Source organism: Microtus oregoni, unplaced genomic scaffold (assembly GCF_018167655.1).
Source record: "Microtus oregoni isolate MIOR12 unplaced genomic scaffold, Mior012 000044F_ref0000062, whole genome shotgun sequence".
In the NCBI taxonomy this organism is placed as follows: domain Eukaryota; kingdom Metazoa; phylum Chordata; class Mammalia; order Rodentia; family Cricetidae; genus Microtus; species Microtus oregoni.
Window position 1 is genome coordinate 19,762,501 of NW_024543218.1, and position 24,729 is coordinate 19,787,229.

General features: G+C 42.4%; 1 protein-coding gene across 1 annotated transcript in view; it reads right to left on the bottom strand.

Moving 5' to 3' along the window:
• Window positions 1–24,729, bottom strand: part of LOC121434713 (reelin-like) — a 447,768-nt gene that overhangs the window by 370,993 nt on the left and 52,046 nt on the right. The window contains exon 2 of the mRNA XM_041633615.1: window positions 11,026–11,136. Coding sequence (XP_041489549.1) covers window positions 11,026–11,136 — 111 coding nt within the window. The remainder of the gene's footprint in view (window positions 1–11,025; window positions 11,137–24,729) is intronic.

Sequence of the window (24,729 nt, forward strand, 5' to 3'; positions counted from 1 at the left end):
CACCCCAGGAAAATCCACTGTTTTTCCCTGGCCTGTCCCTCATGCCATCAAGAGGCCTTGAAAGTGGTGTCTTTAACAGAAACCAGGATTTAGCATGCTAAGAGAGACATACTTTATTTAACAAAATTTAAACACTAGTAGACACACTAAAATGTAAAAGTCCTAACTTACAGGGTGGCAGTTTCTACCATAATCTGCTGTAAAAGGTATACTTCTTGACTCTGTTCATACGAAATCCATCCACTTCAATGCTGAACATATTCATTTGAGCAGAAATGAAGACCTAGAAGAATTATTCATCTCAGGGGATCTTAAGTTAGGGTTTCTATTGTTGCGATGAAACACTACGACCAAAATACAAGTTGGGGAGGAAAGGGTTTATTTAGCTTACACTTCAGCATTGCTGTTTATCACTGAAGGAAGTCAGGACAGGAACTCAAACAGGGCAGGATCCCGGAGGCAGGAGCTGATGCAGAGGCCATGGAGGGGAGCTGTGTACAGACTTGTTTCTTGTGGTTTGCTCAGCCTGTTTTCTTATAGAGCCCAGGACCAGCAGCCCAGGGATGGTACAACACACCATGGGCTGTGACTCCTCCATTAATAACTAATTGAGAAAATGCCTTAGATCTGTAGCTCATGGAGGCAATACCACAGCTGAGGTTCCTTCTTCTCTGATCACTTTTGCTTGTGTGGAGTTGACACACAAAACCAACCAATACATGGGGTTACAAATTCAAACTTTCTCCAGTGATTTCTAGGTACACATATTGGCAGGGTGAAATTCTTCTACAGTCTATAGGATATACAAAGTATTAAGGATTAATAAATATGAATACTAATAGAGTATCTAAGGGAATCAGGAAATGGATATATCCTACCTAGAATATAACTTTTTACCCAAAAGAAGAAAACAAGTGTCTTACTTCTTAACATTTGCAGGGAAAACTTTATGAGCCATTGCGTGGGAAGGTACTGAAGTTAAAGCCAGGAGCTGTACCTTTATATGAAATATATTCCTTCATTGCTCACCTAATTATAATCTTATAATTATAAATATAAGCATTTGTGAAGATCGCATGGTGAGTAGCATGCTTACTGTGTAGGAGAAACTGCATATGGCATGATTGTAGAGGACTGTAATCCCAGTGTATCTACATGGAGACGGTGTGATGATGGAGGACTGTAGTCCCAGTGTGTCTACAGGGAGATGGTGTGATTGTGCAGACTGTAATCCCAGTGTGTCTACAGGAAGACAGTGTGATTTTGCAGACTGTAATCGCAGTGTGTCTACAGGGAGACAGTGTGATTTTGCAGACTGTAATCGCAGTGTGTCTACAGGAAGACGGTGTGATTATGCAGACTATAATCCCAGTGTGTCTACAGGGAGACAGTGTGCTGATGGAGGACTGTAGTCCCAGTGTGTCTACATGGAGACGGTGTGATGATACAGGACTGTAATCCCAGTGTGTCTACAGGAAGACAGGGTGATGATACAGGACTGTAATCCCAGTGTGTCTACACGAAGACAGTGTGCTGATGGAGCATTGTAATTCCAGTGTGTGTACAGGGAGACAGTGTGCTGATGGAGGACTGTAGTCCCAGTGTGTCTACACGGAGATGGTGTGATGATACAGGACTGTATTTCCCAGTGTGTCTACAGGGAGATGGTTTGATGATGGAGGATTGTAATCCCAGTGTGTCTACAGGGAGTTGGGAGGCAGAGTCAAGAGCTCCTAATTGCACTCATAGGTATGGCCTGCACAACAGCAAAGAACAAAGAGACCCTGCCTCCAAATTAAGGGCCAACACCCTAGGATGTCCCCTGCCCTCCACACATGCACACGTACATGAGGTCTACATGTATATACATAGTACACATCACACTTACACTTACATACACACAATTTAAAAACTATTTCAGAACATATTCCCAAAGAATGACAGAGCTATCATTTTGGAAAGAGATGAGGGTTGAAGTAAGAATTTAAGTATGGTGCAAAATTGATTCTGCTCTCTCACAAGAGATGAAGCTGGATGGACTGTCTCAGGAAGCTCATTGTATCTTTTCTACAAACAACATCGAGTCATTGGACCCAAAAGCACTGGTGCCTGCCTGATGGAGGTGGGTCTTGTGTCTTATCTGTTGCTTTCATTGGTTAACTAATAAAGAAAACTGTTTGGCCTGATAGGACAGAAAATTAGGTAGGCGGAGTAGACAGAACAGAATGCTGGGAGAAAGAAGCCAAGTGGGGCAGTCGCCATGATCCTCCCACCCGACACAGCTGCAGGTTAAGATCTTCCCTGGTAAGCCATACCTCGTGGGCTACACAGATTATTAGAAATGGGTTAGATCAATATGTAAGAGCTAGCCAATAAGAGGCTGGAACTAATGGGCCAGGCAGTGTTTAAAAGAATACAGTTTCCGTGTAATTATTTTGGGTAAAGTTAGCCGGGTGGCAGGAAGCGGCCCGCCGTTCATATTACAACACCTGCCAACTCCAGGAGAGAAAGGGGAAGAGTGCAGTGGCAGCGGGGCAGTGGTGAGTTACATATCTGTGCAGTTGTGAATGTGTGTGCACCTGTGCACACATATATTTCTGTGCAATCTTAGAAATCTCCTTAAACTTAAAAACAGCAATGTCCCTCCTTCTCCACACCTAAATGCCTCTGCTTACACATGTGACTGGATCATCTCCTTAAATCCTAAAAGGTTGTGCCTCCCCCTTTGTCTGTTTGCAAATGTTCTAATCTGTGCGTGCAAGGAGACAATCTTGGGTATTGTTCCCAATACCCAAAGGAATTATCTACTTTATTTCTGAGACAGGTTTTCTGCTGGCCTTCAGCTTGGCAAGTGGGCTAGTCTGGCTGACCAGCAAGACTGAAGGATCCTCCCATCTCCAGCTTCCAGCACGGAGATTACAAATTTGTATCATTACACCTAGATTTTTAATTTGGGTTCTGAAGATAGAACTTAGGGCCTTGTGTTTGCGAGGTTAGCACTGTACTGATGCTACCGTCCCCCTAGTCCCAGTCAGTTGTACATACATTAACCCAAGGTACTGTTGGGGCCAACAGCAGAAGTCGAAAAGAAAGTGTTAGCAGAGGAAATGAAGTCAGGGAGGAGAGAAAGGATATTACACTTGTTCAGCAGTTAGTGGGTCAGGATGGAGGTCTAGAAGGGTGATAGGGTATTCACCCGAACAGGTCACCTGCCCGTTGTATCCAGCTCATGAAGAGTTGCTAAAAATATCAGGTTCAAATCCCTGGACTGATAAGCTTTGTTGGCCTGGCTTGTTTATCCCCTGGTGTACATTGAGGCCACGGGGCTGAGGTTGAAACATGCAATGGTCTGACGAATGGCAACAGGGGAGGGCACATGATAAATGAGTCTTGTACGTTTAATTGTTTTCAGGTCAGAGTCACCAGACATACTAATTAATTTTAATCTATGGGGGCTGCAGGGCCGCTGATAAGTATTGAAGGGCTCTGATGACCCCACGTATTGTGATTCCTTTAAATATTTTCATTCTTTTGTCCCCTAAATTCACACCACTCTGGTATCTGGTAACCTCCACACATCCACACCCTAAATAGAAAACATTGTATGCACATAATAGAATATTATTATTCCATAAAGAAGAATGATATATTTATTCTGTGGCAACATGATGATCTTTGAAAACATGCTAAGGAAAAGGCACCAAGCAGAAAAGACCATGTATTATATAATTCCATTTATGACAGTTATCCAAAGCCAGAAAATTCACATGCACAAAAAGCAGAGTAGTTAGCTGTCAGGGACAAAAGGTGGAGAAACTGGAGAGTGACTGCCAGTGGGTACATTTCTTTTGGATTATTCTGGATGACTCCAGAGAGTGGTATCAAGTGTAAATCTCAGGAGACACTAAAAAGGAATAAAATGTATACTTCAAAAGGATACCCGTGTGCTATGTGGATTCTGGTTTTTATGCTTTCCATACATGCAAACATTACTTATTTATTTGGGAGCAGGTACTGCTACAGTGTGTATGGTACTCAGGACATGTTGTGAAACTCTGTTATCTCTTTCCACCGCGTGAGTCCTGATGCTAGAACCTCGGCTGTCAGGTCTGGTGACAGGAAACCTTTACTTACTCAGCCATCTTGTGCTGTGGGACAACGGTCTGTACCCTGTCAATTATAAATAAAGGCTGATTGGTCGGTAGCCAGGCAGGAAGTATAGGCGGGACAACCAGACAGGAAGTAGAGGTGGGTCAAGGAGAACAGGAGAACTCTGGGAAGAGGAAAGCTTGGTCCACAGTCCTGGCCCAACCACAGAAGAAGCAAGATGTGACTGCCCTGCCCCAAGCCATGTGGCTAACAAACAAAATAATTGATTGGGGCTAGAGAGATGGCTCAGTGGTTAAGAGCACTACTTGCTCTTCCAAAGGTCCTGAGTTCAGTTCCCAACAACCACATGGTGGCTCACAACCACCTGTAATAAGATTTGGTGCCCTCTTCTGGCCTGCAGGCATACATGCAGAATACTAAGAATACTGTATACATAATAAATAAATAAATCTTTAAAAAAAAATAATTGGTTAATATAAGTTGTAACAGTTAATAAGAAGCCTGAACTAATGGGCCAATCAGTTTATAGTTAATGTAGACCTCTGTGTGGTTTCTCTGGGACTTAACAACTGTGGGAACAGGGCAGGAAAGAAACCTCTGTCAACAATCTTGTGCACTCCTGAATGCTCGTCTTTAGAAGCCCCTGAGAACTGGCTGTGATGCCAGAATACCTGGCCTTAGTTCTCACGCTTGCTCTGCTTTGTGTCATAGACACCCGCTGACCTTCTAGGCTTCCTTCCCCACCCGTGCATTGACAGCGGGGGTGAGCAATGAACACACCCAGTGAGAGTCAGCATCTCCTGCCTACTTTGAGCATATATTACATATCAGGCATTTGAATGGATATCTCCTTTCATCTATGCAATAACTGTGTGAAGTGGGCCAGTCTGTTATTCTGATGTTTCAGATGCAAACACCTAGATTTGTGGAAGGTAAGTCGTCACGTAACTTAGCAAAAACCAGCATGGAAGCTGAGTTGCCACACACCAGAGACCATGTGATAAGACACTACAGGAAACTGCTTTTGCTGACTCTTACAGCTCAGCTCAGGCCTTACGTCCCTGTCTGATTCGCACTGGCAATGCATTGGTGAATTACTCCACCTTAAATGTATCCCACCGCCCTATAGGATGCAATTTTCAAGTTATGTAGGCGTCAGGAAATACCTCTGAATTCTTCATAACATGTCAAATACTAACCAGATAAGGTTTGTATTGATGTTGCCAATAGCGCCAGCCTACCCAAGTGAAATGGATAAAGTCATGCTTGGATTAATCCCCGGCAAGCAGGAGAAATTAATCGTGGTACCACCTCTTGTCAGTTCTGCTCCTTGTCCCATTGACTAGAGTAATTTGTTTAATTAACCTAGAATTGTCTTGTTAATTACAGATCATTTGCCATACCCAATAAAAGGTCAGGCTTCGAATTACACAATGATATTTGAATTGCATTTATTTCCACATCTCTTTCTAAAAACACAGACGAAATAACTTTAACCAGACCTTTTGGTATAAAGTATTACCTTAATTTAAGCTAGCAAATGGGTACACCCACACCTAATGAGATTGCCAGTGGCTCTTTTGTTTTTATAGATAAATAATAAGCCCTAAACGTGTGTCTCTGTCCACAATGCATGTGGTTCACAGACCCAGACAGAACAGCTAGGACCGACTGACTTCACCAAATGGGTGGAGGGACAAGGGCTTCCAAGTGAAAATTTGCTAAGGTGTAACACTTCTACTTAGACCTATTATGAAGTATAACCTAAAGACAGCTCAACCGGCCCTTCTGTCTTTATTCTTAGTGTCAGTAAAGCAAAGCGGTAACAGAAATTTGCATCGTGGTATGAAATCTGAACCCACTGGTGAATTACATATCTTTATGATCCAGAGACCCATGTATTAATAGATTCAAGGCCTGCCTTGGAACAGGTGTTTTGTTTTGTAAATATGCCTTGGTGCCAAATAATACTTTTTAAAAAATAAGACAATGAAGTTAAAAACTTTTCATGGTAATAATTAAAGGTAGTATTGGAGATAATATGCCCATCTATTAATAACCATTAAAATACGATTCAAAGAGTGCTTGAGAGGAAAAAAACTAAAAAGAACATACTTCAGGATCTGCTCGCTAACGCAGCCCTCCACATACGCCGGTTTCATTGAATCTTAACTTTCAAAGAGTTTTATAACTTAAATGACTAGATGTCTAATAAGTGCCCCCCGAAAAGAGGAGAATGAAAGATACCAAGGACTCTAAACAAATTTCATCAAATAGTTGTTGACATGGCAGATGTGCTGGCTGATCAGGCAAGATTACTGGGGGTTCAACTGCACGCTTGGTTTCTCTGCATTGGCTGTGCCCACTAGATTCTCAGATCGAAGAGGCAGGATACCAAAACGTGCGTAAAAGTTCCAGCATTCAGAGACAGAATATTAAAAATCGAGTAAAATGAATCTCAGCTCTGGCAAAGGAACAATTTTATATGAAAGGATATTCAAATCCCCCTTCATTGAGCAACCACAATAAGCCTTGAAAATTTACATGATTGAGCTAGATAGAATTCAAAGCCAAAGACAAGGGGAAGGCGCTTTTCTTATCCCCCCCCCCATACACAAAGAGAAATCCATAATTAAGCGTCACACTTCCCTGGGGCAGAGTGTTTTCTTACACTGACAAGCAAAATGAGGCACTTCAAACCAAACATCGCTGTGCACAATGCATCTTTGTGTAGCTATTGTTTTAATGTATTTCTGGCTATTAGGCATTTATCTATTTTTGGTCAGCAAGGCATGCATTTTATTTGAAGAATTCTGGTTTTGCATAAAAGGCTGTAGTTACGTTCGTAGAATTATGTTTCTACAACGGTATCTGAAGAATAATTATGGCCTTACTTGGGCTGTTCTTATATGCATTTGATATTCCAGAAAGTAGCTGCAACTTTAGTGTAATTAATACAATCAAAATTAACTCTAAAGAGGAGAAAAAAGTGTCCAAAATCGATTTAAACTCAACTACATGCTTTCTTTTGCCTCCTTTGTCACAGCCAGTTAAACATATCACACGCTAATCCTACGTGTTGGAAAATGCCAAGCAAACCATGTTTAACATTCCATCAAAACACCCAGAGACCAACAACACATTATGTATTCGGCAACTCTTTTGTTCTGCATCAAAGAATAAATCGTATTACTTCAGCCTCATCCCACCATAACCACTAAACTACTCCAAAACAGAAATCCACTTATATTTCATATTCCATCAATTTCCTCTACTTGCTATTACATTTATATATGGTCTTTAACTGCTATTTGTATTTCTACTGCATCAGTGGAAATAAGTTGTCAAAATCACCCAGGTCCTTTGTTGTTTTTTTAAAATGATGACTGGCTTCCCCTGTCGGCCCCACCCCAGTTTCTGATTCACCCCATCTGGAGTAATTTTAGAACTAACCGTGCAGATGTATTGCAGGCAATGTTGAGCTGAGTAACAGAAGATCCAGCAGTGTCTCAGCCCTGGATAAAGTCACAGGAGCCAGCTTGGTGACTTGCACTGTACTTCTAGTGCTTGAAAGGCTGAGACAGGAGCATTCCCAGGACTCAAGACCAACCTGGGTGACTGTCATGTTATCAACTTGATGGAGCCTAGCGTCTTCTGAGACCAGTTCCTGGACATACCTGTGAGGTGGAAGAGCCACCCTAAAGTGGGCAGCATCACTAGACCAGCTTAGAAGGAGAATGCTAGCTAAGCACATGCGTTCCTCATTCTCTGCCTCCTGAATATTGACACTGTGTCCAGGTACCTCAGGCTCCAGCCACTAGAACTTCCTCCATGATAGACTGAACCCTCCGATTATAAGCCAAGTAAACTTGTTCTCCCTTTAGTTGCTTTTGTAAGCGCATTTTATCACAGCAGAAAGTTAACTGGGACAAAAAGACACTTTAGTTAATTAATTAATTTAAAAAATAGTAAGAACCATCTAAGGAGCTTTAAGTTACCAAACCATAACTCCAGAGCTTTTGAAAACTGTGTTAGGGGTAAAGCCTGGTAGATAAACATTGCATACTTGGGCTGGAGAGATGGCTCAGTGGTTAAGAGCACTGACTGCTCTTCCAAAGGACCTGGGTTCAATTCCCAGCACCCACATGGCAGCTCACAACTGTCTGAAGATCCAGTTGCAGGAATCTGACACCTTCACACCAATGCACATTAAATAAACCATTAAAAATGTTAAAAAAAATTGTATACTTAAGATAAAAATTAATCTAAAATTCACATTGAGCTGAATATCTTCAAGTTCTATCAGCTAAATTTGGTGCCACATGTATGAGTTCTGCTACAGTAAAATGGCAACATTTATGCACAAATACTATAGATATGACTGTAGCTAGACCCTTCATCTCTCTGGAGCCCAAAAAAGTAAGGCTAAGTCAGTGGACTCTTTATACCTAAGAGGAATGTTTCCCCCGAGTTTTAGCCTTAGAAGCAGATAGCAACAGATTAAAATTTTCCATGGGATGATTCCCCATGCTTGATAGTGAGGTACCTTCCAGGTTCTTTTAAACTACAAGGTCAAAGGCCTTATCTCGGATAGGCCAAGTATCAAGCTTTCGTAAGGGAAAATACTTATGTAATAAATAGCATGAGCACATGCTGGCTTTTGATAATGCAATTTCTACCTTTGCCACGCCTTTATAGTTTCCCGATTTTAGCATAAGATCAATGGTTTTGATATTAAATGTGCAGGTTTGATGTTCCATGGAGCCTATTTCATCCAGGTCGACAAGACTGCAGCCCACGGGCAAATGAGAGATTTCCAAACTGACAGTCCTCTGGGACTGATCACGGGCAAATCAGAGACTTCCAAACTGAGAGTCCTCTGGGACTGATCACGGGCAAATCAGAGACTTCCAAACTGAGAGTCCTCTGGGACTGATCACGGGCAAATGAGAGATTTCCAAACTGACAGTCCTCTGGGACTGATCACGGGCAAATGAGAGACTTCCAAACTGACAGTCCTCTGGGACTGATCACGGGCAAATGAGAGACTTCCAAACTGAGAGTCCTCTGGGACTGATCACGGGCAAATGAGAGACTTCCAAACTGAGAGTCCTCTGGGACTGATCACGGGCAAATCAGAGATTTCCAAACTGAGAGTCCTCTGGGACTGATCACGGGCAAATGAGAGACTTCCAAACTGAGAGTCCTCTGGGACTGATCACGGGCAAATGAGAGACTTCCAAACTGAGAGTCCTCTGGGACTGATCACGGGCAAATGAGAGACTTCCAAACTGACAGTCCTCTGGGACTGATCACGGGCAAATGAGAGACTTCCAAACTGACAGTCCTCTGGGACTGATCACGGGCAAATCAGAGATTTCCAAACTGAGAGTCCTCTGGGACTGATCACGGGCAAATCAGAGATTTCCAAACTGAGAGTCCTCTGGGACTGATCACGGGCAAATGAGAGACTTCCAAACTGAGAGTCCTCTGGGACTGATCACGGGCAAATGAGAGACTTCCAAACTGAGAGTCCTCTGGGACTGATCACGGGCAAATGAGAGACTTCCAAACTGACAGTCCTCTGGGACTGATCACGGGCAAATGAGAGACTTCCAAACTGACAGTCCTCTGGGACTGATGACCTCCATGAAGCCTTCTGCCTTGCCACAGGTGTAGTCTGCCAGATCTCTGACTTAAGAACAAACACTTAAGTCATTTAAGTATTAAGTGATGTTCTTTTATAAATACCCATCGGATGAAATTAACAAACACTGCTGAGTTCCCTTTATACAATTCTTCCTTATTAAACAGCGTGGACCTTTTCTTCTACCGTCTGATGGGCATAGATATGAAAACTGAATGAACCATGGATGTCAAAATAAATCCCATAACATTGAATGAAAAACTCAAAAATTTGCACTAAACCCACAGAACCAAGAATAATCATGGTAGAAGATAGAGAGGGGGACAGAGAGGCTGCCATTCCCCGGTGAGGATGTTAGAAAACGGTAATTATCATTTGATGCTGGTGGGAATAGAAACACACGACGCCATTTGAGAAGTCAGCATGGATGTCCCTCAAGAGCCCGGAACAGAGCCGTCCTGTGGTGACTCGGGTCTATCCCAGAATGGTTCTGGGTCAGCACAGCACAGAGAGGTTGGTGCATCCATGGTGATGACCGCACAGCACAGGAAACAGAACCACTCTAGATTCCCATCAACAGCTGAATGCAAAAAAGAGTGTACATACACACAATGCAATTTCATGCATCTGTAAAATGAGATCTGGACCTATCTAGAAAAGTAGATGCAACTAAAAAGCATTATGTTTAGTGAAACAAACCAGTTTTTTTTTTAAGAAAAAAAAAACCTAACAGTATGTTTTCTTAAATATGCAGAACCTATATTTAAAATTATATGTTTATTTATATGCCATAAAACTAGAAAGTAGATCATGAGGTGTGAATAAAACACCTCAGGGGAGGTTGGAAATAGACAACGATAAAATATACATGGTAAGAAATCAGACAGGAAAACCGCATGGGGAGAAGAGACCTACACAAGGAACAACAGGAAGGGAGGGGATGAGTGAGAATAAAGGACAATAAATGCACATGAAGAAGCCATGAATGCTCAAAAAAAGGAGGAAGGAAGCAAGGCATGAGGGAGAGGAGTGGGGAAAGAGAATTCAGAAAAGGGAAATTGTCTACCAAGACCATGGCAGGCTGAGTACAATGGTTCAACACAGCACCTGATATCAAGCACACACATACACATACACATGTTTTACGTTATTTTCCCTTTAGTAACAAAAGCTGAACACTTTCAAAACTGATATTCCCCAAACAACAAAGACGACGTAGCTGTCTAAAATCTTGACAGTTGCTGGCTCCTTCTAACAGGATGGCTTACCGAATCCGAAAGCACTGGCGCCTCCAACGCTCTGAGAAGACTGGGCACTTGTCGAGGTATACAGTCCCGTCACCAACAAGCCATCGAAGAAGGTGCTTGTAGAAATGGTAACTGAAACACAGGAGGGGGAAAAGACTTCAGTTAGTATAGTGAGAGAGAACAGGTAACTCTGGAGTGTCAGGGGTAGTCATCGGCAAATTAGCAGGTTACTTTGGCTCTATCTGTTGTGTACTTGTATGTATGAATGTATGTGTGTATGTATGTATGTATGCAGGCATACGCGCGCACATACACACACACACACACACACACGAAACTGCAGAGGAAACAAAAACCTCAGAACTTCAGTGTTTATAATTTGTAATTGCTGGTCCTAGCTTTTGCATGTTTCCTAGCTACATTTAAAAAAATCTGAAAATAATGTACCATCAGATAGATCCCCCCTACACACACACACACACACACACACACACACACACACACACCATCTCCAGTCCCACCCCTGAAGGCTATCAAATCATGGCTGGAGTTCTGGCATTATGACAAAACACTGTAAAAACATTATTCCACACTGTGGGAAACAATCCATTGTTGGCTGAACGGAGAGCAGGGAAATGCACCGTGGTGCTTGTCATGGGGTCCCTGAAGTTTCTCAGCAGAGCACACTGATCTGCACGAGCTCGTCTGCTCCTCTTGTGAACGAGAAAGGGACCACTATGTGCTTTGTGTTTCAGAGCAAAGTCTACACGACAAGTCCACACGGTTGCACGGCCGCAGAGCTGAACGTTCCTCTGAAGAAGGCTACAGTAAATCAGTCTGTATGGCACAATCTTTGGGTTAGACTTCTCAAAACTGTAACCTTGTCCCCATCCTAAAAACAAATCATGACCTCCTTCTTGCCTAGCCTTGATAAGATAAAGACGATGCCATTTGGGGGAAGCAGGAGAGGAAGGTAATGGCGTTATTTTGGTAGTGCACAGATCAAGGCTGTCTTCCCACTGGATGGTAATAAGGAGAATGGTCAGTCACATTAACTCTGATGAGATGGTCTAAATGAAACTCCAGGACATCCAGTGAGTAGAAATAAATGGTCTGAAACATTCCTATCATACCGCATCAAACAAGACACGCGTATAATAAAACAGCCTCGCATCGGGCCATCTCCCAAATGGCACTGGGTATTCGAATACATTGCCTCTCCAACTGCTGATAAAAAAAATAATAATAATAGTACGTTTCAGTGCTGGAATATAAATCAGTTATCTGGGCTCTGAGCTCACCAATCTACATGCATCTCGTTTAACTGTCAAAGCATGTGTGTGAGGGAAGTACCATTATTACCCCGGCATAAAAAATGAGCAATCTATGGAGCCGCACCCAGGGCTATCGCCTAAATGTCTGATTCCTAATCTACTCTTACTTCTATCGCTAGGACAGGATATAACATGGGGAAAGCGAGAGTACATCTGGCTTTCAACTCCAAGTTACAGCCCATCACTTTGGGGTAGGCGAGGCAGGAACTCCAGTAATCACATCACACCCCCAGTCGGGAGACAAGAGGGAAAAGTGCATCCCTGTCCCCTGCCTGTCTGCACCTCTATCCAGCTGGCTTTCTTCATTCTTGCACAATTCAGGGCACCATACACGGTGGACCTGGGCTATTGACTGTCAAGACAACCCTAGAGACATGTCCACAGGCCAGCCTGACCTAAATTGTTCTTCGGTTGAGATTTTCTCCCCACGTGATTCTAGATTGAGTTATTATCTGTTTATTTGGTTTCTCTCCTGTTGTTTTGTTTCTGTTCTCTTCAGATCCCAAAGTGGCACGCTGGCCAGTATTTTACAGCTTTTTTACTGGGCTGTTCACATGCACGAAGGAAAAATAAAGCAAAAAACCCAGCAATCAGTGGCATTGTTACCAAAAGAGCAAAAGGCTATGGAGGGGATGGCTCCTGGGCAGAGGCAGGTAAGGGATGAGGCCCGGGTATCAGGTCCTCTCCTGCTACCAGATGCCTGTGTTGGGCTTAGGAGACCCAGTTATCTCTCTGTGTCTGAATTTCCCCATCTGCAGAATAATATCCTAACCCTAAGGTCCCGGAGTCTGTTTTGCTCAGTCCAAAGCCTGTGGTTGATTCTGCTGAAGCTGATTTCCTGTACATCAATAAGTTCAGTACGAGGAGAGAAAGACAGAGACAGAGAGAGACATGGGTTGGAGACTGAACCAGGCCCTCCAGTGTGTTAGCCATGAACCCTCAAAAACCATGTCGTCCCCAGCCTTCTGTTTGTGTTCCGTCGCAGAATCTCATAAGGTTCCCAGACTGTCCTTGAATTTCTGCTGCTCCCTCAAATCCACAGAGCTGAGATTACAGACTCGGCTGTCTTAACTAAGATTAATTATTTTTCAATTGCTTCTGTGTCCCCTGGCTTTATGAAGTTTGGGGGGAAAACAGCTTCCTCATTCCACATCACTGCAATCAGTAGAGAGGCAGTAATTAAGTTTCAATGTATCACGTCCTGGCTGCTGTGAAATCTTCTGTACTCTATACTGCAGCTCCAGTTCCTTTCTCTAACATACTGATACCATGAGCTTGTCTGGTATTGGAGGCAAATCTGAATCTGAGCTTCAACTCTCTCCACACTGGGACTGGAGTGGATGTCTTCTATTCCTTGTTTAGAAAGGGAAGACACTATGTAGCACACTGGAAACAATAGAAGTCACCATGTCTACCATGGATCTATACGTTCTAAACACCACACTGTGCATGCAGTAAAACCGTTCACAAGCCGGGGCCCTTTCCTTTCCCTCTTCCAAGCCCTGAAAACAACTTTGTTCTTTCTCACTAAGAACAAAACCCTGCACAGAGCTCCTGGGCATCTACAATTCTAGAAGCCTCTGACCATCCAGTTCCTGGATAGCCCACATCAATTCCTGTGACCTGCAAGGAACCCCCAGCTCCCCTCCTCCCATGACTCCATCTCAGAACATTCCCACCGAGTCAGAGCTGTGAGCATCTGAACACAAGGTGAGCAGCATCTCCAGTTTATGTCTGCCCTCCCTCCATAAGTCTTCCATTATCCACTCAGTGAAACAAACGTGCAGACATTCCCGGAGGAAGGCTGAGTACAAGAACATAGGTGAGGGTTCTTTCCTGTCCTCAAACACTCAGCACTAGCCCCAAATGGAGGTGCCAGCCCCCAAACAAAAGCCCCTCCCATTGATGACAAGCAATGGATCCGATGCATTGGCGGCGTTACAAATTACACAGTCCTTTGCAGCCCGAGAGGTCTGCCTGCATCTCCAAACTGCCTGAAAAGTTTGGGATTCACTTGGTCCTATTTTCTTGGCGGAGATGTGGATACCTGAGTGAATGTGTGCTGTTTACATGGCTAAGGCCTTGTCAAGGACAGGGGAGGCTTAGAGAGATGGCAAAGCCTTCCTCCAGGAACCAAGTGCCAGTGTCCACAGTGTTTGCAGAAAATCTCCATCACAGCTTTCTCCCTCAGTATATTTACAACCTGAAGTCTGTCCACTTACAGGCTGCTCCTACTTAGGTTAGCTAAGCCTGTCTCTTTGATTCACCATGAACCCTTGTCTATCTGTATGTGATTACCCCATCTCCATGTTCAGCTGGAGGCAGTAACATAGCCTCCCTCTTCAACTGCATACAATACACAACCTGGACCTCCAGGGTGCTGTGACCTCTCCATCCAAGAGCCCAGTTCACCCAGTTACTTTTTTCTTCATCCCCACACCAACCCAATCAGGTCCAAGGCCCTGTCCATGCTGGGATCTGGCAAACACCCATTATGTGGCCCTTCTAGGTATGTCTAAATTTGAGAAATCATATCTGAACACCAAGCGAATGAAATGGAGTTATTGAGAAACACGAGGCCCTGTCCCTTGATTTAAACACCACCATAAGCTGACTACTGCCAAAGTTCTAGCCCCACGTCAGGCCTCTTCTTCAGCTCTAGACATACGGCAAGTCCTGCTTGGCATCCCCACTTGGATATCCAAGAGGTATCGTGAGACCTTGCCCTCCGTGTAATGAACGCTCAATGAATAACCACACCGGCCTCTGGTTATCCAGACCTAAAACATCTCAGCCCCCTGTGGAATCAAACTCCTCCCAAACCTCTCACACAGCCCTCCAACCAATCCTGCCTGTTCTGCTTGAAACTATATTCCAAGTCTGGCCACACGTCTTGCTGCTTTGGGTGAGCGCTGTCTTTCCCACGAACGGTCTCATCATTTCCGTGACCTGGCCTTCTCAGCTCTACTCTCTCCTGTGCAGACTGTCTTCAGCACAATTCAGTAAAGAATTCTCTTACAACACACATCTGAAAGGCCACTGTTCTTAGAGTCTCCCCTGACTTCGGAGGAAGGCAGTCTTTGCATTAGTGACCTACACAGCACTACTGTCTGATCGTCCTGAATTTCCCCTGCATTTTCATCTTTGTTGTCCCACTCTACCCTGGCAACTCTAGCTTCCTGGCTCAGAAGTCCTGGCACTAGCCACCCAATCACCTTAGGATCTTTCCTTCCAGAACCTGAAGGGCCAATTCCCTCATCTGCTTCAAGCGTCAACTCAAATGCTGCCGCCGCCTCCCCCCCAAATGAAGCCTGCCTTGAATGTAGTTTCTGCAATGGCAGACAACCCTGCCCATCTCCCCCCCACCCCATTCCCAGATTCCCTTAGTTGAGTCAACATTTCTTCCTCTTTTTTTCTGTCATTATTACCGTGTAACAAAGTATATTGATGTATCTACTCAGTAGTACTTTAATTACATTGATTGTAAGTCTTGTTCTGTAGAACAATGTAACCATCAAATCACTTCCGATGTTTTGTTTGGTAAAACATCTTGAGCATCTAGATAAAATCATGACATTTTTATATGCTGGATAAATACTTAGTGAATGAATAGTGACTAACTCATTCACAGAAAATAAAGTGGGGTTGTCTTCCCTTCAGGTTGTTACCCAGGAACTGTGCTATAAATTCTACACTCCAGGATTTAGGTCAGCTGAATCCCATTTGGAAAATACACATGGGGAAAAAAGAAAGAGGGGGGGGGGCTGGCTCTTTAAATATGTAAAATGTTTTTCCCGAATCCAAGATAGAGCAAAGCAAAGAGAAGTTAACCAAAAGGCCAGCCAAAAACATTTGCAAAATTAAAAAAAAAATAAGCAGGTAGACTTACATGTATGTAAGTTCTCTTGTGCAAAATGTTTGCGTGACCATCTAAAAGAAAATATTCCCTTGTTTGAAACGAATTGATTATAATCTTCACTGTTTGCTAGACCGGGGAATTTAAAGCATTTGTAGAGGGGAAAAAAAATGCAGTTTTGCAAAAAACAAAATCAAAACAAACAAAAATGCTACCCTGTTGACAGTGTGTAATAAGCCTTTATTTCCTTCTCTTTAAGCAGATGAGATGCGGAGGCCACATGTGAATTTCGAATCTCTCTATCTCTTTCTCTTATTTGTTTGTTTATTTTTAAGAAAGGGAAATGTTGCCCCAACTCTCGTGAAATTTCAGACCTCTCTTTCTGACGAGTGTGTCACCCCACGCCACGGCAGTGGTTACGCTAAGAACCATTACTAAAAAAATTAATGGGTCTGATTTCTGTGATGAAGATCCGAAACTCTGGGGCCACGTGATCCACAGCCCTGGACCCAGCAGTGAGCATCACGTGATTCGCAGTCATGGACTCAGCCATAAGCACCACAGGCATCCAGGAGTTGAAGAAAATGCTGGAGGCATGCATACATCTCCACAGAATCAGCTTCAAAAAATGCCTGCCGGGGACTTAAAGCTTGGATGAAGCATTGCCACTTAAAGAGGAACCAGACTGTGGACACTGGTTAGCGGGCAGACACGGGTTAATACTGAAAAAAACAAGACTGGAGCTGCTCCCATAGCTGATGTGGCGCAGTTAGGCTTCTGCTGTGTTCTTGGGAAAGGAGAGCTCCTGCAGCAGCCTGTGATCACGAGGGCCGAAATCGCCCGCACAGGGGCTGAAGGAACTAGCTAGCGGTGTGGGATGTGCCTATGCTATGGTTTGAAGCCACACAGGAAGGTTCATTAAATGCTAGCATTCTTTAAAAAACAACAAAACAAAAACAGCAGCAGCAAAACCCCACTACGTCCAGCTTAGCTTTCCTATTCTCATGCAGGAAATTTCAAGAGACCGGCAACCCACATGGCGTCATGGACGGGAGACTACAGAGGCCACACAGGCTGTAAGCGAGACTCTGGGACGCTGCACCAAGACCCTGAGCACTGAACTGTCGAGAGCACCCTTCGCCTGCCCCGCTTTCTTTTCTCACGAGAATGTTTCCACTTGTCTCTGCATGAAACTGTTAGTTAATTTGCCAAGATGTCCTAAAAAGAAGACACAGAAATCAAGGACTGGACACAGTCGTCTTCGCCGCCGCTTAGCATTCCACACCTCCATCCTTTCAAGGGGCAGCTTTTACCAAGGCTCCTCCTCGCTCTCTGGTCCCTGCATCCCTTGCCATCGGGCTGCACCGTCAGCCTGTAAGCACTGATTCTTGCTTTCATGAGTGTTCTCACTTAACTGCTGTTCTCTTTTAATTTTCTGGGACCAACCCCTCAAGACCTATTTTCATTTCTTTAGTCTTAGTTCGCTATTTACTGCCGCACCTGCCAGTAACCAAACAAGTGAAGTAACCTTGAGAGCCTAAAAGGAACTCCCGGTAAGTGACCAGAAATATGGAATATTGATATGGCTCATGATAGAAGAAACTGAAGCTAGCATTGTGAATGAAAATTATTTCAATCTCCATGAGTTACCACAAAAACGTGCAGCAGTCATAGGTCCCATAATACTCGACCCACTGAAGAAGACGATTAATAAAAGGCAGAGATAACTATTTATTGTTTTAAAATAAACAAGCCATACATGAATCAGTGTGAGTGTATGTGGGCACGTGTGTGCTGTGTAGATACAGATAATCCATTTTCAGAAAGCAAAAGATACCAATACCAATAGAGAAATTTTGCTAGTTTTCTGATACTGGTTCAGAATGTTATCATCCCAAATTACATAATTTAAAATGTTCCATAAGTATTATTTCTTTAAAACCATGGATGAAACATCTTTGTATACGAAGAAGTTATAATTAAGAGATACAGCTGGGCGGCGGTGGCGCACGCCTTTAATCCCAGCACTCGGGAGGCAGAGGCAGGTGGATCTCTGTGAGTTCAAAGCCAACCTGGTCTACAAGAGCTAGTTCCAGGACAGGCTCCAAAGCTACAGAGAAACCCTGTCTCGAAAAACCAAAAAAAAAAAAAAAAAAAAAAAAAAAAAAAAAAAAAGAGAGAGAGAGAGAGAAAGAGAGAGAGAGAGATACAACTTAGGGCACATTAAGATAAGAAAAATTCTACTGCAACTTAATATCTGGATTACAGTTACAATGAACAGTTGTCATGCTATACAAACCTAATGGACACCTAACTAAGCACACTAAAGGACAGGATGCTACCCACTGTCCATTTCAGACATCAAGGTTGATAGAAAGCATGGATAGCAATCCATGCTCTAAGCATCTATCTGCTTAATCTATTTTCCACAGGTGCTGCTTGCAGCCTTACAGATTTTCGTGTTAAAAAAAATAGAAAATTATTTCCTAGGAAATATTTATCTATTTGTAGCCATTTTTTTTGTATTTTTCATAAAATTGAGGTGTTGTGAAAAGAACTAGGTGCCTTCAGTATAAATAAACTAACAATATTATGGGTTTTAGATAGAACCAGGCACCTTCAGTATAAAGAAACTAGCAATATTATGGATTTAGATTGAACTAGGCACCTTCAGCATAAAGAAACTAACAATACTGTGGATTTTAGATAGAACTGGGTATCTTCAGTACAAAGAAACTAGCAATATTATAAATTTTTAGATAGAACTAAGTACCTTCAGTATAAAGAAACTAGCAATATTATAGATTTTTAGATAGAATTCTGAACCTCCCAGTATTTTTAGGGTTGAAATAACGAGTGTGATGTCATCCATAATCAGAAAGCAAAGGTGATTAGATGACATCGCCCTTTGTTCCACGCCTTGAGCCTCCTCTTATCCAGAATTAGAACCCTACGTTTGAACTGCGGTTTCAAAGACCTGCAGGTGACCGCCATAACCAGAACCACCAGGGAAATCCCTCTATCTCAGGGGAATTATCCCAGATCCAATCTCACTAGAATGTCTGCACTTCCTGTCTGTAATATGATTGACAGGTGCTCTCATGCAGCCTGGCTTTCCTGTGACCTTTGTTCAAATCTCACTCATCCTTCAGGTGTGAGCTCAGAAGCCATCTACCTCGGGAAGTCTGTCCGACTTCCTGGGGAAACTCTCTCTGCCTTTTGGGAGCCCCAAGATCCCAGAAACTGAAATTCAGATGAACCGTGCTACCCAGAGATCAGGCCAAAGCAGAGCTTTGACATGGTTTTGTTGGATTTATAAAGAGACATGTCACAACATAATGGACATTGGCAGAACAAAGCAAAATAATGTAGCCAGAGTTATTGAAATTGAAATAGGACTTCTTTAGGAAAAGGAGTATTTTCATATGGATATGAAATATGAAGTTTTCGTGCCATTTCCTCGGATTAAAAAATAAGACAGGATCAAAGGCCTGAGGGGGTCATATACACCTCACCCACATCTGTGCTACACGGCCGATGAGCTTAGCACCAGGGGACTGTGAATACGGACGCTGGGCTGTGGTGGCAACATGAAAACATGAGGTAGCAACACAATGTGATCCTTATCAGTGGTTCAGAGAGCAGCTCTGCCTCACAGGGACGAATATAGACCCAGGTATTCTCAATTATAGCTTCTACCAAATATTCCCAATAAGAACCCAGTACTACTCCTGCAGAAAAGCAGTGGAAGTCCTTAAGAACACACATTTAGACATGACGAGCTGTCTGCATGTCATCATCCCAAAGCTTCTGGGCCACAAACGCTCTGCAGTCCATTAAACACGGATCACTGCAGGCACATTCCCTTCCACACCATACAAGAGGCCTTGAATGTGGGCGGCAAAGAAGCATGCAATATTTGGGCTGATATTTTTGTTTTTTTCAAAACGACAAACATCAAATGGTGGCGAATTGCGAAAACATTGAAATTAATATTTAAATATTAGTGGTGAGGCACCCTTCACTAAGAGCTCTCATCTCTTAATTTTATTTATTTCAAAGCCAGAAAACACCAGCAGAATGCAATATTGTCAATATTAAGAATATCACTGCAGTATTTTGCCTTATAAACAGATCCTTGTTTGCCTTCTGAATACAGAGCAGATTAGATAGCCTGGGGAACAAGCATATTTCTCTGAAAATGAAACACACTGAGTTTGTTGCTACCAAATATTGTCAACGCCATGTGTTTGATTACTGATTCTTCTTTAAAGTGACCCCAGTCCTGGGTATCAGGGCGTCCATTTGAAAGCGCTCTAAGAACCCAACCCTCGAACCGCTTCCCATAATTCCATGGTTCACGAGGCTTCCCTCATGGTTTCAAACACTGTCAGCCATTTCAATAACATTTCCAACCGCATGGCAGATCATAGTAATATGTCATTAAATTATATAAATTAAAATACCACTAAATATGTAAAATGACTGGAGTTAAGTTCACTGAGGGAAGCTGTGAATTCACAGAAGTGATCTGAACACAGGGTCTTAAGTAAAGAACAGGGGGCCTGGAGAGGTGGCTCAGAGGTTAAGAGCACTGGCTGCTCCTCCAGAGGTCCTGAGTTCAATTCCAAGCACCCACATGGTGGCTTACAACCATCTGTAGTGAGACTCGATGTCCTTTTCTGGTGTGTGGTAGTACGTGCATCAGAGCACAAGTATACATAAAATAAAAATTAAATAATGAACCAAGAGGAAATGATCTCTGGTTAGCGTGTGTGAAGAATGGCATGAGATGCCTCCTGTCTTACTAATTCCAATACCAAAACAAAAGGGGAATGGTGGAGAGCAGCTATCTGACTAGAACAACCTCCTCTCTATCCCTCTTTGACAAAGCACTGATAAGCGTAACATATCCATGGTTTTCCTCCTTCTAACACACTAACATAGACCATCTCTGAAGGCAGGTTTGTATTCACATTTAACAGTTACTTCCTTCATAATAACAACCATTAAATGATATCTGTAGATCTATATGCCTAAACTTTTAATCAATGTGCCTTAGAGATAAAAACTATTTTACCATTTCACCGATGAGAAAGCTAACACAGAGTGGGAGGGTGGGTGAGTTGAGTAGAAAGCTTTACCTGGCACGTAAGACGTGTCTTTCAGAAGTGGAAGCCATGCCTCCCATCTTTGACGAATTAAACACAGCAGCCCCCATTTCCCACGTGACTAAGAGGGACGCTGGATTTAGCTTCCCTCTTAGTCAGTGTAGTTCCCAAGCCCTCGGGCTCGGCACAGGAGAGTGTGCCCAAGAGGATGCCCAGAAGGCTGCTCTTTGGAATGCACTTCACCTCATACCTGCTAACGCCAATTATTAATATGCCCATTTGCCATTACTGTTATTACTCCTGTTTTTCATTTCGGATAGATCCGTACAGTTCCTCGGGAAACAGAGGAAGGAGCAGGAATGGCCCCCGGGGAGCAGTAAGAGAAGCCTGATGAAGGGACCACACTGAGGGCCAAACCAATACAGTCAAAGAGCCCCGGGTCAGTGCGCTTCCAAAGAAAGGAACAATGCTTTGGCAAGAGCCCTACACCTTTGTCTCCACCAGAAAGGAGGCGAGCTGGCCACGAGCCAGGATTTGTGGCAGGTGACAAGACCTGTCATCTGCAACACTCAAGGATATATTAAATGTGTTCTAGGGCATGGGACTTGCCCTGTACAGGCTGGAGAGGGGAGCCAGGATCTCTGGGAGGCCAATTGCGATGCATCTACTACAGATCCGGATTCAGATGAACCATGTGTGCTCTGTGTATCTCATCTTCCAACACCACCAGTAAGAAAATATTTCCCCTCATTTAAATCATTCTTCAGAGCTAAAAAAGGGTGCAGTCAAATGTGTCTAGAAATCCTCCTACCAACCCCCCCCCCACACACACATACAATTTCTCAAAACATTAACTTAAGTTTGGGATAAAATGCATTACCCCAATGAGATTCCATCTGCAGACAGGGAGACGCACATCAAAATAAAGGAGCTGCCCTGAGGACCCAAACAATATTTTTGAAATCTACAGATAATGCAGTCTATCCAAAATTCTAATTCCTTAATCACGAGATTTGAGATCACTAAATCGCAAATATAAAGAAGGAATATGTTCTTTTACTTGCACCTAAAGCAGAGCAGAGATAATTTTATGGTCGACATTTATATTTGGCTTTTACAATTCTGTTTTTTTTATTTTAAAAATTTTTGAAGTTTTAAATAAAAATTATCGCATTATTTAGTTTCTAGAAACAAAAATACGCTTGTTGTATAAATGACAGTTCTAACTATAATTTTGAAAAAATTGTAGCCAAGAATCATTGACATTTGTGAAATATCTCTGACCTTATTTTTCATAGTGCTTTTATATGAGGTTGGTTGATGCTCATACATGAAAATTTCATATTGTTGGCCCTGCACTCAATAAATTATTAAAGCCGTGTGAATAGGAGTGTGGTGTTCAGATTTTCAGCATTTTTTATCCTTTTGTTCTTGCTTTTTTAAAGTAAAGAACTCCCTGTCTATAATTCATCATGATTTAGTAAAATTTAAGCAAAAATTCACCTTAAAAGAACACATTTTGGGAGATTACTGCCCCCGATCTCCCAACAGAAGTTCCAGGAATGAATGTATTTTGACTCATTGATGTCAATCAAGTTTTTCTAGGCTGAGAAAAATAAGCAAAAATAAATCTAGCAATCTCCTAAGCTATGTGCTGGTAAGTGTATATCGGTTGTCTAAACAGAGAGCAGGTACATGGGTAATATTATTTCCAAGTCAGATATATTTCCACGATCAGATGTATAAGGTCTGACAATAGTCAAGTAGAGATAATTCTTCTTTTTTTTTTTTTTTTTTGCTTTTTCGAGACAGGGTTTCTCTGTGGTTTTGGAGCCTGTCCTGGAACTAGTTCTTGTAGACCAGGCTGGTCTCGAACTCACAGAGATCCACCTGCCTCTGCCTCCCAAGTGCTGGGATTAAAGGCGTGTGCCACCACCGCCCGGCTTTACTCTGTTTTCTTAAGCAGTGTTCTGTTAACACGCAGCATCTCTTCTATCCCTCCAAATGTGGTTTTGAACAAAGACAACTGAAGAAAATTTGAACTCATGCTGCAACTCACGTAGTCATTCCTGTTAGTGCAGAACACTCGAAACACACACCGGCTTTGGATTCTAGCTCTACATGTGTGGTTGTTCACACCGTGGATCATGTCTGCACAACTGTGTATGTGAAGTAACATGGTCGGTACGACAGTCATGGCAGAAAAGGGCCGAACGCTATTAGGACCCAGTGAATGACATAATTCAGAGTGGATGCACTTCAAACGGATGTAGTGATAAAAATATTACACAGTTTTATCAAAGGTTTTTCTATAATATTCTTTCATAGTGTATTTTAAATGTACGTTCAGCTAATTATAAACTAAAGGCCAAAGAAGATATTAAATATTTACTGGGTAAATAACGCATATGACATACAGAGAATTCAGAACAGTAACTGATCTGTTGTATAAGCCGGTTTGAAAAGCATCCAACTTTATGATCAGATTGTGTGTGTTGCTCAACTTGTTCTTTCATTGAACAAATACCTATAAAGCACCAATCCTGGCAGCAGGGTACAACAGTGAGCCGCCTGCACAGTTACAAAAGGTACATCTGAGTCTTGCTCTCATCCCTTTAAGTAGAATCCCTACTCCATGTTTCAAAACTCACCAACACTGAAAATAACAGAATAATGTCACGAAAATGATATAAAAGAGAATGCTTCAATATTAGTACATGGCTAGTTGCACTCTTAATATACTACAAATAAACGCTTTTCATAAAAACTAAATTGAAAATCATTTACATGACACATTGATAGACAGCCTGAAGGTTATTTAGTAATTTTCAGAAAATATAATAGATGCGCAGATAATTCACAAAACATTAAGCTGCAATTACATATAATATGGGTACAATAGAAAATGCTGCACTTTGTATTTTATATGGCGCTTCATCTGATGAGTCTTAAAAGTCTCTTTAAAAAAAAAAATCCTTTGCCACTAAGTACAAATTTGCATCTTCAATACAGCCATGATCTTTTTTTTTTTTTCAAGGATAAGAGTTAAGAAAAATTCAAAGTGTGAATAATCAGGAAATGTCTTTGGTTCAGGAGTCCAAGAAGGTGGAAGCGATCAGTTATCAAAGACTAGTTAAACCAAACATCTCTGCCAACGACTGAAAGGTCGCTTCTCAGAAGGCGGCTAAATCGGGTTCTGATGCAGGCTTTCTAAGTAAATCTTAACCAAGCTTTCACATATATTTGGTTTTAACTTTTAATTTTTCTTCAAAAACTTCACCCAAATTTTAAGTTAAAGACAGCATAGAAAAGCAGGGTTGAATGAAAGGCAAGCTAATGTAGAAATAACATTTTTACAAACATATATCGATTATAGCTATTTGTATACATAAAGTCTCTAGACATATTTTTAAATATCAGTCAA